Raw genomic sequence first — 13,938 nt, forward strand, 5'->3', positions numbered from 1 at the left:
AGCATAGGTAGACATCATCTGTTTCACTTTGATTATGGCAAAAGATAACAAATGATGATAGAATGAAAAGACTAGTTGCAGATTTGAATCTTACAAAGACTTGAATGCTCTCATAATCTTCAAGAATGTGTCAAAATATTGTCTACTATTACACAAGGCCCTATGCATGAAGGAGAGGTGTTTCAGGCTAAATTAGCTTAGGAAAAAAAGTAATGGAAATACACATAGGAGGAGGCATTTTTTCATGCTACCAACAAAAATATGGTGCAAAACTTTTAAAGTGTTGGCAACGGCATGTGGCAGAAAAATCTGTTCAGAGCAAAGATCACAAGCTGAATTTACTTCTTCACTCTCATTTTGTTTTATACTTGTGTGCTTCCATTGACGTCAGAGTATAATGTGCAATGGGATGGAGAATCATGCTGTCTTCAACTACCTGCCTCTCTACCTTCTACTTCCCAAAGCATTTCCTAAATGGGATGCATCTTACTAGGGAATATTACTTATTTCAGTGACTGTGGCTCTAAAAGTGGTGCAAGATAGATCATCTTTTCCACTGTTTTCATTCTTGAAAACTACCTGTGCATTTCCCAATCAGTCAGTGAGATAAAACTCTGAAACTAGTAGGGTAGATAATGAAGAATGAAGTTTAGTCGACCTCAATTTATTTAATAGTCCATTGCACTAGTTTGTTGCTGCTGTTGTATTCTGGAAGGAATCCTCAATTGCAAACAGGAAATAGCAGGACTAGAAAGTGAGTGTGGTGTCATGTACATATCTCTGTTCTACAGTTCATCAGGATGGCTGTAACCATTGACTTGCCCTCTGAGACACACGACAGCATTCATTGCAAATGGTCAAGTGCACATGGTCTAAAATTTCACATGGTCAGTTCTCTAATTTCAACAACCCTGTATGGAACAATCTGAGGTTTTGGAGAAAATCAAATCTCTTTCAACAACAAAGCTCTAAAGTACTTCAGAATAGCCATTTCATATTTTAAGATAGGGATTTTAATTTCTTTCTTCATTACAGTCACAAAAAGTGGTGATACTAACAGCCGTCTCTTCTTTCTAGACATGACCAGGACTTGCAGAGCGAGGATTCTCATCTCTTAATGTGGTGTCATAGTGGACACCTGAGTTAGCAGCAAGGAAGCTAAGTTTTAAACAAAGAAGCATGGAATAGCACTTCTGTCATTGCTGGGGCAGTTCTAACCTAGCTCAAGAACTGCAATGCATGATGCAGTGACTGTGCAGTTCTGGACCTACATTTTTAAGGACACTTTACTGAAACATGTAGATATGGTAGTTTCTTCAGAGCTTGCTGTACATAGTATGACATTGCTTAGTGTACCCTTAACTATCTGATTACCTGAATAAGTAATTATTGAACAAGATGTAAAATACTGTCCGCCTGCTTCTTTTATTGCTACCCTTTAGCAAAATCAAAAACATACTGTGTAAATCATGTAGTATGACTGTAGTAGACACACTGCAATTGGTGAGAATTCATACTCTGAATAATATGAAAACAACAACCAAATGTAGAAACTTGCATAAAATGTTCAAAATCCAGAAAATACAGAAATCCAAACTGTGTTTCACTAGCCTTCATTTCTCACCCCATGCATCAGCTTGACAGTCTGGTTGTATTCACCCCTTTTTATCATTTTGCAACCTGTCATGTCCCATTTATAGTATATTGGCAGACTGATTCTCAAAGGAAAGAGGGTTTTGTTTACAGACAATTTTGATTATCAGAGAATGTCGTGGTTAGTAATCAGTTATCCTCCCCACATCTTTTTAATCCAGCAACACTTAATGTAGGGAGAAAACGTATGCCATGGCGTGTTTGTGTAGGTAGATTTGTATTGAACCAAACTCCATCTAATGGGGTGCACCTGGAATATTTTCTCTGTATGTCTTCCAATTTGCACTAAATTTGGAAGATTCTAAGGCAGAAAGTTAGTAATCAGACCCCATCACCTTAACATAACTAACAACCGCATCTGCTTCCAGCATGTCTGCTGGAAAGGAAAATACCCACCTATTGAGGCTAAACACCATGTATAAATTTCTGAGAAGTAGAAATTCTTTATAGTTATTCACTTGAATCAGAGTATATGTTGTCAGTAGCTGATAAACAGGTCTGTAAATCCACAAAGACTTTTTAAAAGGCCTTTTCTGTTCTGTGTGCAAGCACACCTGTTCTAAGATTTTTTTACTAAGCAGTTAGCCTGTTGGAGAGCTCCAAAGAAGTGAAATCAACCTCTGCTCCTGCAAAGTAGCTTCTTTGATGCAGTTACTTAAGACTGTTTTGCTTCTGTAGTTCGTTAGCTGTGGGGCTCAGTCTTCCTGTTCTACTCTTCTGGAAAGCTTCAGTGGGTAGCTGCATAAATAAACTTGTAACAGGCATGCAGCCTTGATTTTGCTTCCTAATCTCTCAAGTAGGAATTAATTAGAGAGCTAAATAACCTAGGCAAAACAGCTTCTCTGCTAGTCTTTACCTGTCGGAGACAGAATTTTAAATGCAATAGTATATCCATGTCCACAGTTATTTCACCCTTTATTTTAAGCAGGATTTTTAAACTCTTAATGTTTTCTTGCTTTATGATGGAATAGTTCCAGCTTTCTGTTTTGGGGGTTTGGTTTTGTTTTTTTAATTTAAAAAAAAAAAAACAAAAACAAAAACCAAAAAAAAAAACCCAAAAAAAAAAACCACAGCTAGGCTAAGCATTTATATTTCTTTAAGCAGGCAAGACTAGAAGTCTTTCTGCTTAGTAACTATTCTTAGATTAATTTTTTTATTAATAGAGGAAAACACAACTGAATTTTATAAGTATGAAAGTACTCATTCTGTAGTTCCTCATATTACTCTTCCTACTACCATTATTCCTTAATCAAGCCTAATCAAATCCTTAATCAAATCCCAATGTTGAAAATTTCTCTCTGCTAACAAAAGGGCCTTGTGTATGCTAATACTCTTTTCATGTGTTATCATCATATCAAGATTTTAAATAACTGTGTAAAATACATGATCGAGAAAATGCCTTCACACAGAATCATTTAATGCCCTTAATACTGTAGATATATTATTGTATTAAGTAGCTTATATGCAAATCGTAAGATTTTTAAATAACTTTAGGAAATTAAATTTGGTCTTAACATTAAAAGTATATGAGTGAGTCATTTTAGATATGCTGTTGATCAGAACAGATTGTTCTAGCCTGGCTTATTTGCTCTCCACTAGAGGACAGCACTGCTTTTGTATCTGAATGGTATAAAGTGATAAATATGTGCAGCATTTTCTTTGAAAAACAAACAGGAGCCCTTTGAGCCAGTTATTTAAACAGAAAATGCTTAACACTTTAAGAACTAACTGAGCAGAAGACTGTCTTTGATTGTAAAGATCTCTGAGTATTTAATATTTAATATTTTAATATCTTTCTATAAAATAATCTGATTTTTTGAAATTAAATAATTTTCCTGCAAATTAAAATGTATAGCCTGTTTTAAAAATAGACTTGAGTATAATTCTCAAGCATGTATCATATTAAATGCCCAATTCTATTGGAAAAAAAAAAGAAGAGTGAAGTATATGAAAAAACAAAATAGATCGAGTATTGCAATTAGAATTTTCAAGGTGAGAGGACCAAATATTTTGATTCAAGTTCTTAGCTCATTGAACTTTAGGGAAGGAGATATAAAAGGAGATTTTTATACCTATGTATAAAAATGCTGATATTTTTAAACTAATGATAAATTTGGAAGGTGATAAAAAGTTCATGCAGCGTCTTTTTGAACACGTGGAGTAGTGCTATGTATTGGACAGTAAGTTCTGACTACTCACTTGCATTTCTGCATTTTTGTTAGAGGTACAGTGCAGCTACTTACTGGAAACTGAGGAAAAACAATACAAATAAACATTATAAAAAATGTACATTTGACTGCAATTTATTTTACAATTTTGTTATTTTATACCGCCTGGAAAAATATATAATGTTGGAAAATAATTGCATTATTTTAATCAATTAGTTATTTTGATCAATTTGTTCAGAGTTAGTGTTAAAATTGCATTAAATATGCAGGGAAAAAGAAAGTCAAACTATCATAACATGATTTTTAAGGTAAGCAGCAATCAAATTTTATTAGCAGTAACTAATGTTAAAACACCAAATTAAGTTCCTTCTTTTTGTGGGTATATTTGTGTTTCCAGTTTTAGTATTAAGCTCTCTCTATCCCCAGGTCAGAACTAATACCCAAATACTTCCTTTTTGCCTTCTAAGGCTTACTCAGAGAATGAATGCAAGTGAATTTGTTTAATACAAGTAAATACAAGTAGCCAATTTTTAGATGGGTTGTTATTTATAAGCTGAAATCTGTACATGGCAAAGCAACACGAAGATTCAGAGTACTGAAACTATAAGTGTGAGTATCTTTGTTGTCCAGTTGACATGCTGGAAGCTCCTTTGTAGTTATTCATTATTATATTTACAAATTGAAGATTAATTCCCAGCAGTATTTTTTCCCCCTTTGAATGTATTCATTGCATAACTTGATTACACATTTGTCAGCTTTGGACTAATTATTTTTCTACAGCTAGGGCAGGGCATTGCATCTTCTGATTGTCTTCCTTACTAATAGGATTCTGTCTGCTTCAGCAGGCAGTAATTGAAGGCTTCATGTACAAGATTTAAAGAAAGGGCGGAGGAAAAAAAAGTTTTAACCTCCATGGGCCATTGTCACTCTTTGTGGTAAGCAGTAGAACAGAAAAGAAGAAAATTTAGCTTGAATAGAAAAGTCAAAGAGGAAGAAAAGCACTGGATAGGAGAGAGTGTGTTTTAATGCTGTTGAATTATGCGAAACAAACTCCCCCGAACCCTCTCTGCTGTAAATATCCTGATTTGCACTTACTTATACTCGGATAGTGAGTGTTCAGGTGTAAATTTACTTTCTCAAATGTTGAATTTTAAAGAGCAGATTTTAAGTGAGCTGGTCTGCTGCTGTATATTCACTGTCACTGAAATTTTCAGAACCTTTCCCCCCAAAAATGCATCTCCTTATCGTAGCTATATTTTGTCTACAAAAAAAGAGAAAATTACTCCCAGTCTGTATTCAGACTAGTCATCATTGCAAAGTCAGTGTTTAGAAAATGCTGTCACATTATAGTATCTGACACTCTGTGTTTTCTCTTTATGTCAACTATATATCAAATATTTCTGTATGGTTATCTAGAACAAATATTATTTTCATTGGAAATCACTGAGATTGTGTGCTTTATTTTTAACTCCTAAAAGACCAAGTTGTTTTCTAAAAATATATAGTATTTTATTGGTGTTGAATTTGATGTTTAATGTATATTTCCTTATCCACTGATAGGTACTACATTTGTATGAAAATAATATATTAACTCCTTCTCTTTTTTTGCATGTCACATATGCTCAGACTTTCTAAAAAAAAAATTGTAAACGTTCAGAATATGCAAATATTTCTTACATTGTTTTGTTGCAATCTGTCTTGGTTTTTTTTTAAATGGGAAAGATATTAACAGCTGCAAATGTTCCTGAATATTTTAATGATGTAAAATCTGATTTAGAATCAATATTATCACAGAATTAAATACTGCATCATAGCAGAAACAGCCATCTTGAAGCTATTAGTAAATATTTGGATTTGTTTTCTGGATGTATTCTCATTTGCTTTGTTTTTCTTGTTTGTTTGGGATTTTTTTTTTATTTACGGATAGAACCTTTGTTGCAACAGAACCATGTTCATCATACATGTCTTATGGTTAGAGTTGTCCACACTACAAATTCATTCTTTTGGACCTATAATCAATCACTGTACATCCTAGGTTTAAATGTATCACAGTGCAGTTTTCAAGGCTTATTAAAGCCAAAGATTTCTTGTTGGTTTATTGTCTTTTTTAGTTTAGTTTCATTTGGGGATTTTTATTTGTTTTTAGTTCAAATTCTGACCTACAAAGTGAAAAATTATTACTGACCTCATGGAGAAAATGAAAGTTTCTCACTGAGAGTGAACATGTGTTATTAGTGATGATTTTTTTGCTGCTGAGAGATTTTTTTTTCATGCCTTTCTAGGCTTCCCTAGGTATTTAGTTGCGAACAGCACACCTTTTGTAAAATTCTTGAGGGTTTATGGTAAGAGTTAGTATATAAATGCAGTAGCATGCATTTAGTTGAAAAAACAGCTATTAACTAAATCCTTCAATCACAGTGTATTTAAAACATCTAAATAACTGACAAACCGGTTTTACTGCTAGTGCCAACTGCTCCACCCTGTTATAACTGTATTCAGTTTTACAGATTATACAAGTGTATTTATAACTCTCCTTAGCAACTAGATTATATTCCCTATTCTAAGGAATGAATTTTGGTTTCCAAAGTTCAAAAACCTCAGTAAACCCACTGAGTGGTTCTCTTCTATACATGCATTTTTAATGGTGAAATAAGTCTTCCTGTTGTGGTCTGATTCTTCCTTCTCCGAGCAATTCCAGCCATATCGGTGAGCATGGATAGAAGCTGATTAGCTGCTGCTATGCGTATTAACACTTTGTGTAAAATTACCTGAGTATCAGGCCCTTTGCATCTTGCAAACCACATGCAAACTCACATTTTATTGATTTTGTGTGATTTGTTCGGGGCTATGGAAAACTACTATTGATCCCCTAAGTGATTTTGCAAATTCACATGTAAAAATATCAGCACAAAACTCATCTCTCATGCTTTGGACCACCTTGGGTTTCCCAGAACGCTGACTTTGTATCACTTTCAGCTTTTGATAAAAGAGGGTAAAATCAAGCCTCGGGGCTATGAAGCACAGCAGGAGTGCCAACTAGCAACCTATTTATGTGCATACTCAGAGATAATCTGCTTCTGTGTTGTCCCAAGACAGAACTGTTAAGTAAATAAAGTGACTAATAAGACTATTGTTTCTATAATTATCCCCCTGTCGAAGTCAACAAGAGAAATAGCCATCTTCTACCTTGCAGCATAAATAGATGAAATCATTGATATAACTAGCTAAGTAGGTAATTTTTGTACTAGTAATACTGTTTTATAACCTTCTGTTAAAAAGAGAGGTCTTTGAATGTATTTGTAATTCTGTAATCCAGACAAAAGAAATAGATTGACCTGTGATGGGTGACATTAGAAAAGTGCCCCATGTTTCCTTAATTAGTATAATGTGTTATGAGATTTTGATATGCTTAGTTTAAAAAGAAGAAGAAGAAAAAAAAAAAAAGCAGAAATTACTTCTCGTTTAAAAAGAACCTGCTTCCTGCTTAAGTGGCTAATATTTTAATTAAGTCTGGAGTGAAGTTTTTTGAGTATCTCCTGATAAACTCCCTCCTTTATGTTGATGGTAATTAAACAGATCCCCAAGGGCTTGGGTAGGCGCTTTGCAAGGCCCATGCTGATTGTCAGACAGGAGACACTGACCAGTTGGTTTGCTCTTGAATAGCCCACAGCGTGCTGTCAGCGCAGCAGTTTGATTTTTCTGTATTGTGAGCTGTTGTCAGGGCTAACTGGGTCCTATTGTGACTGAAGATGTTGCGCAAATTGAGGCAGATGGCTCTGATTCAGACACGTGTCATTCAGAAAGAGGAGGGGAGATTGGCCCTGCAAAGTGGGGTCAGACGGGGTCACAGACCTGCTCTACACTTGTTAGTGTTTTCAAAAGCCCATGTGCAGCAACTTTGTTGTTGAGAAGTAACCAAGAAGGGGGGAGAGCATGTTGTGCTCCTTGTGGAAGATGGGAAGATGGACGCTGTTGCCATACTCTTGCTTCCTGTCTCTTGGGCCTGGCTCTGCGCAGAGAATGAATTAACGGGATTGACAGAAGTTCATTGTGCCTAAAATGGCTTTTCAGTCAATTGTGGTGCTTAAAAGGCTAGTTTTGCTTTTAATTCCATGTAATTAGTGGGTCCTTCATGTCTTGGAATTTAGTAGTGGTGCATTAGCCCTAACTTTTGTCTGTCTGATTGGTTGGTAGTTTTTTATTTCCTTTGTAGGATTTTAATAATTATAAAATGTTTTAAAATATTGACCACATTTTTTATGGTTCTGGAGATAAATTCATAGAATAACTCTGTCTTGCTGCTACTCTCATTTCAAACTGATTGTTTCATATGTTTATAATTTTGACTGGTTTTAGTTTGAATTAATTTATGGGATTACAGGAGGAGATGTATTTCGGTAAGTACAATAGTTTGGCTTTTTGTATGTGTTCTACTACATTTGACATAGCTGTATTGTCTTTGGGGCACCACCTAATGAAAATCCTTGGAAAATTCTGTACAGCTGTAGTCAGGTTGTCAGTGTATATGAATGTTGTGGATGAACTGAAGAATAAATACTTACATTAAAAATTATTTAAATAAGATTTAGTTTTTACTACTAAATACAAAATTTTGCATGATACTTCTTTGCCCTTATAAAATGCAAAAATATTTACATAAATTATGTTTGAAGAATTTATGGGAGGTTTTATGGTTTATCCCCTGAAATGCATTAATGGATTTAGAAGTATTTTATTATATTTGAGCTCATTTAACTCTTGCAGAAAGAAACATTAGCAGTCTTTGACCTTAAGATCCTCAGTGATTTTTCTCTTTTCTTTTTTTTTCTCCCTTTTCCCTCCAGGTTTGCAGCTAAGACTGTGCACAGTGGGTCACTGATGCTAGTCACAGTGGAGCTAAAGGAGAGCTCTACAGCACAGCTCATCATAAACACTGAGAAAACTGTGATTGGTTCTGTTCTGCTGCGGGAGCTGAAGCCTGTCCTGTCCCAGGGGTAACCTGCTTACATCTGGACTTCAGAATCTGGCACACAACAAAAGTGCCTGGCATCCACTACTGCTGCCTTTCATTTATAATAATAGCCCTTCCATCTGGCAGTGGGGAAAGAATACACTCTTGACATTCTTGTCTTCTGCTTTAGAATGCTAGTGCGTATCTATCATGTATGCAAGTCCTTTCCTTTTTTTTCTGCTTGCTAACCAAAGAACATATATTTTACTGTCAGTTATCTGTGCTTTCAAATGTATTTTTCATTTGTTCTACCCTAGTCCTTCCCCCTCTCTTCCCTTCCCCCACTACCTTCCTTCCCCATCAGTTTCCACTCCCCCCAATACTGGACAAATACTAGGTAAAAAAGTTCAATGGAAATCACACTGCTTGAAAACTGAGTTCAAATGGCAGGTGGGTTCCAGCAACATACACAATGAGTACGTGGTTAAGAGGGAATTTTGGTGTGTGAAAACACAGTAAAATGGTTTTCTAGAAATGCTTGTAAACCTGAACTCATCTGCTGAGAACATTGTTCCTACCTACTGTCATTTTCTCAAATATTTTGTTAAGATGCTAATAAAGTAGTGCCTATGAACAGAGGCTCCCTCTTTCTTGTTTTGGTAGAAAATTGATAAAAGACATGCTGGTATTGTATATACCTGCTTACCTGAAGTAAATACAAATGAGGTGGACACTATACACATATCAGCAAATTGTTCTTGCAAAAGTAGCCAGTGTTTGTACTCCTGTGATAATTGTCTACTATACTGTTACATTTTTGTTAATTCACAGAGTTAGCAGCTGCCTATTTTCAAATTGGCCTGCTCATAAAATACTGATTGAATTGTTCAAATGTGTATTAAATGAAATACTGATTTTTAGACTGTTGTGGCAAATACTGTCATCTAACTTAATGAATAGTTCAGCTTTATTTCAAATTTCTTTTTTAAACTAGACTAAAACATTTCCCAACTTTGTAAAAACCAGGGCTTGGGGCAAAGAGAAATTCATAGCCATAACAACTGAACTAAGCCAGGGAAGACCAATAGCCTTGCACCAGTTGGTGTACCCAGTTTTCTTGGTACAGCTCAGTGGTTTTGTCAGGTCACTGATTTTGACCTTCCCTTCACATTCTGGTTGCACGGCAGGATGGGAGATGCTGAGCATTTTAATTTCTTATCAGTTCTCCTCACTTCCAAAATGTTTTTTCCTAGTAACTCATGGCTCTACTACAGAGAAGATATTCGAATAACTGTCACCTTTTTCTGTCACCAGGACCTTTGCATGGTTCTTAGATGCCCAACTAGTGCTGTTCTAATTTAGAATTATACAAAATGCTGCTTTTTCAAAAATGTTGTCTTGCTTCACACTAAATTCTCCTGAATTTTTTATTAAAATTTAGTAGAACTAAAAAGAGGCTCCAGGTGCTAAAGAGACGTTAGGTTCTTAAGGCAGTTATCTTGAGCTTCTGTGACAAATGTGGTCCTAGAGTTTGCTCTAGCACCCAAAACCAAACAAGAATCTCACGCTCTCAAGAGAAATGTACATGTTCTTAGTCAACATTCACATTATTTTCTGAAGTCCTAATCCTACAATAAGTTTGCTATTGAATTAGTTTTCAACTGTGATGTAAAAGCTATTCAAACAGATGAAAAATTAATTGTTGTAGAAATTACTCTTGTCTCAGGGAAACTACAGATTGGTCTGTACGTAATCTTTAGTATTAAGACCCGGTGAGAAGATCATGAGGGTAAGGTACAAAAGCATGCATCCTGAGAAAAACTGAACTGTAAAAGCTTTGGCCATGATTGTAAAGGAGAAAACAAACAATAATTGCATCTCATACCACAGTATAAATCAAAGAAAAGCACATTAATGCTGTGTAAGTCACAAACATTGCTATTTTCTGCCTCCTTAGAGTACTTTATATATTTTAGCAGTGAAGCCCAGAAGTATATATAATAAGGATAGTTGTGGAGTTTCTGACAGTAATTTATATTTTTCAGCACTCAAGTGGTTCAATAACTCTTGGTACTCATCTTTGACTGATCATAAAGTGGTTTGGATTGGAAGGGGACCTTGAAGATCATCTGGTTCCAACCCACTTGCCATAGAACAGGACACATTTCACTAGACCAGGTTGTTCAGAGCCCTATTGAACATGGTTTTGAGCACTTGCAGTGATGGGGCATCCACAATTATGCTGGGCAATCTGTGTTTCGCCACCCTCACAATAAATATTTCCTTCCTAATAGCTGATGTAAACCTACTGTCTTTCAATATAAACCCATTCCCCCTTGTCCTGTCTCTGTATGCCATTGTAAATAGTCTTGCCTTCTCTTTTCCAGACTGAACAATCCCAAATCTCTCAGCCTTTTCCCTCTGCTACAACCTTCTGATCATCTTTTTAGCATCCTTTGGACTCCCTCCAGCAGGTCCATGTCCTTCCTGTGCTGGGCCCCAGAGCTGCTGCAGCCCTGCAGGTGGGGTCTCAGCAGAGCAGAGCAGAGGGGCAGAATCCCCTCCCTGGCCCTGCTGCCCACCCTGCTCTGGATGCAGCCCAGCACACGTGTGGCTCTCTGGGCTGGGAGTGCCCATGGCTGGCTCATGTCCAGCCTCTCAGCCACCAGCACCCCCAGGCCCTTCTGGGCAGGACTGCTGTGATCTGTCCGTCCTCAGCCTGTGCTGGTGCCAGGGCTGCTCTGACCCACGTGCAGCGCCTGCACTTGGTCTTGTTAAATCTCACGAGATTCCCATGGGCCGTCTCCTAGAGCTTGTACAGGTCCTTTTGGATGGTATCAAGTGAATTCAGCTTGATGTCATCTGCGAATTGCTGAGGGTGTACTTGATTCTTTTGTGTATGTCATTAACGAAGGTACTAAACCACCCTGCTCCCAGTACAGACCTTGAGGGACACCACTTGTCTCTGATGGCCATTGGAACTCAGCCTCTGGATGAGACCTTCCAACCTATTCCTAATCCACCTAACAGTTCACCCATCAAATCCCTCTCTCCAGTTTGGAGAGAATATTGTGGGGGACTGTGTCAAAAGCTTTACTGAAGTCCAGAAAAAGTGTATCTATAACTCTTACCCACTGATGCAGTCTCCCATCATAGAAAGCCACCGGCTTGGTCAGACACGATCTGCCTTTCCTGCAGCCATGCAGCTACCTCAGCCAATTCCTTCAGGACTCTGGGATGCATCTCCTTGGGTACATTCAGGTTCCTCAAGTGGTCACAAACCTCATTGTCTCTTAAAGGGGGAAGGACTTGGCTCTCCCAGTCCTCATCCTGTTATTCATCCAGTCAAGAGTTGTGGGAAGAGTTTCCCATTGAAGACTAAGGTAAAAGTTGTTAAGTACCTCAGCCTGCTCTTCTTCTCTTGTTAGCAGTTCTCCAGTTTTCCAGTGCTGTTTCTCAGAGGGGGTACCTCTTCTTGAACTTCTTTTTCTGGTTAATGTACCTGTGGAAGCCCTTCCCATTATTCTTTGTGTCCCTTGCCAGTTCCAGTTTTGTTGCCTTGGCCTTTCTCATGGCCTCCCTACACAGTTGTGTTTCATCTCTAGACTCTTCATAGGTCATCTGTCCTGGTTTCCACTGCCTGTGCATTTGCTTCTTTCCCTTAACTTTGACCAACAAGTTCCTACTGAGCCGTGCCAGTCTCTTGCCTCCTTGTCTGATTTCTTGCTCCTGGGGATTGCCAGCTCTCGTGCTCTGTGGAAGAGTTGCTTAAAGATCTGCCAGCTTTCTTGTCCCTGAGGGCAGTCTGTCAGGGGATCCCACTGACTAGGTTCCCAAAGGACTGGAAGTCTTTCCTAAAGTTCAAGAGCTGAACTCCTTACCCAGCCCCTATCCTTCAGGGCTGCACACTGCAGCAGTGCATGACCCCTGCAGCCCAGGCTGCCTCCAGTCCTGGTGTCCCAGTTAGCTCACTTGCATTGGTGACCAACACATCCTGTACCACATTCCCTCTGGCAGGGCTGTCTGTCACCTGGCTCAGGAAGTTATCCTCCACACATTCCAGGAGTCTCCTGGATTGTCACAGTCCTCCAAGCTGCTTTCCAGCAGCTGCTGGGGTGGCTGAGTTCCCCTGCAGGACACGACCCTCGGGCACAAGGCCTCCTGTGCTGGAGCAAAGGTTTGGTCAATGGGCTGCCCTTGGTCAGGCAGCTGTAGCAGACCCCAGCCAAAGGCTCCCCTTGCTGCCTCGGTCCCTGACTCCTACCCACAGCTTTCTACCTGCTCATGGGTATTCTTCAGGGACAGCTCTTCACACTGCCTATTTTTTGGCTTGTGCTATCTTTTGTACCCACCTGAGAAAGGAATAGCGGGCTGTGGTCCATGTTCTTGACATGGTCTACCCTCTTGGCAATATTATGTCTCTTAGTCCCTGGCAGGCAACATTACCTTCTGTGACTCTATCAGGACAGCATGATATTATGATTTGAAAGTTCATGCTGCATTCCCAAAGTAGTAATTTGGAGATAAAGTTTATTTAAGTGTTGGTATTTAAATAGCCATATATTGCTGCATGTATTAAAACTCAGCTCTTGAGGAATCTAAACATAAGTATATATTAACAGTGGAAGTTGCACTCAGTCATAATTCAACCAGTAGCAGTTAACAATAGTTTTTTAGTTTGGCTATGTATCGTTTGTACTCAGTTCTTCCATTCTTTCAATCATTTGTAGAGGCATATTAAAGGTTGATGCCTAGTCTAAATTGCAATCTACAATTCTCTTTGGAGTGATTTGCTTGTACCATACCAGGTAGCAGTAGCTTCTACCTTTGTGGGCTAATCAGTCAGCAGCTGAGAGCCACTGAGAGCCACCTGGCTTCAGCAAGTATCCAAGCCTGGGCACACTTGGAACACACCAGCATGCACGGCTCAGGACACAGGAGCAAGGCCAAAGCATAGTACTGCAGGATTGTGAGGTGGGTTTTGCTAAGATGGTTAGCAATTGTATCAAGGTCTAGTTTACGGAGTGGGAGGTGAGGGTTATTTACCTAAATTATCAAGGTTTCAAATGCAACAGAACATTCAGGAACATAGGAAAAAAAATAACAACTACCAGCTCACATATGTTACCATAAAGAGAAATTAGGGTATAATTTTATTAACTTTAA

The 13,938-nt window shown here is 38.0% G+C and overlaps 1 protein-coding gene across 5 annotated transcripts in view; it reads left to right on the top strand.

The window, feature by feature from the left end:
• The window catches only part of AP3B1 (adaptor related protein complex 3 subunit beta 1), a 154,949-nt gene extending 145,543 nt beyond the window's left edge, over positions 1 to 9,406 (top strand). For 4 of the 5 annotated variants that reach the window (XM_064403014.1, XM_064403015.1, XM_064403012.1 and 1 more), the window contains exon 27: positions 8,666 to 9,406. In XM_064403014.1, coding sequence (XP_064259084.1) covers positions 8,666 to 8,819 — 154 coding nt within the window. In that variant the 3' untranslated portion in view covers positions 8,820 to 9,406. The remainder of the gene's footprint in view (positions 1 to 8,665) is intronic. The other variant, XR_010352186.1, reaches the window with a different exon arrangement.
• Positions 9,407 to 13,938: the final 4,532 nt, after the last annotated feature.

Source organism: Passer domesticus, chromosome Z, assembly GCF_036417665.1.
Source record: "Passer domesticus isolate bPasDom1 chromosome Z, bPasDom1.hap1, whole genome shotgun sequence".
Lineage (NCBI taxonomy): Eukaryota > Metazoa > Chordata > Aves > Passeriformes > Passeridae > Passer > Passer domesticus.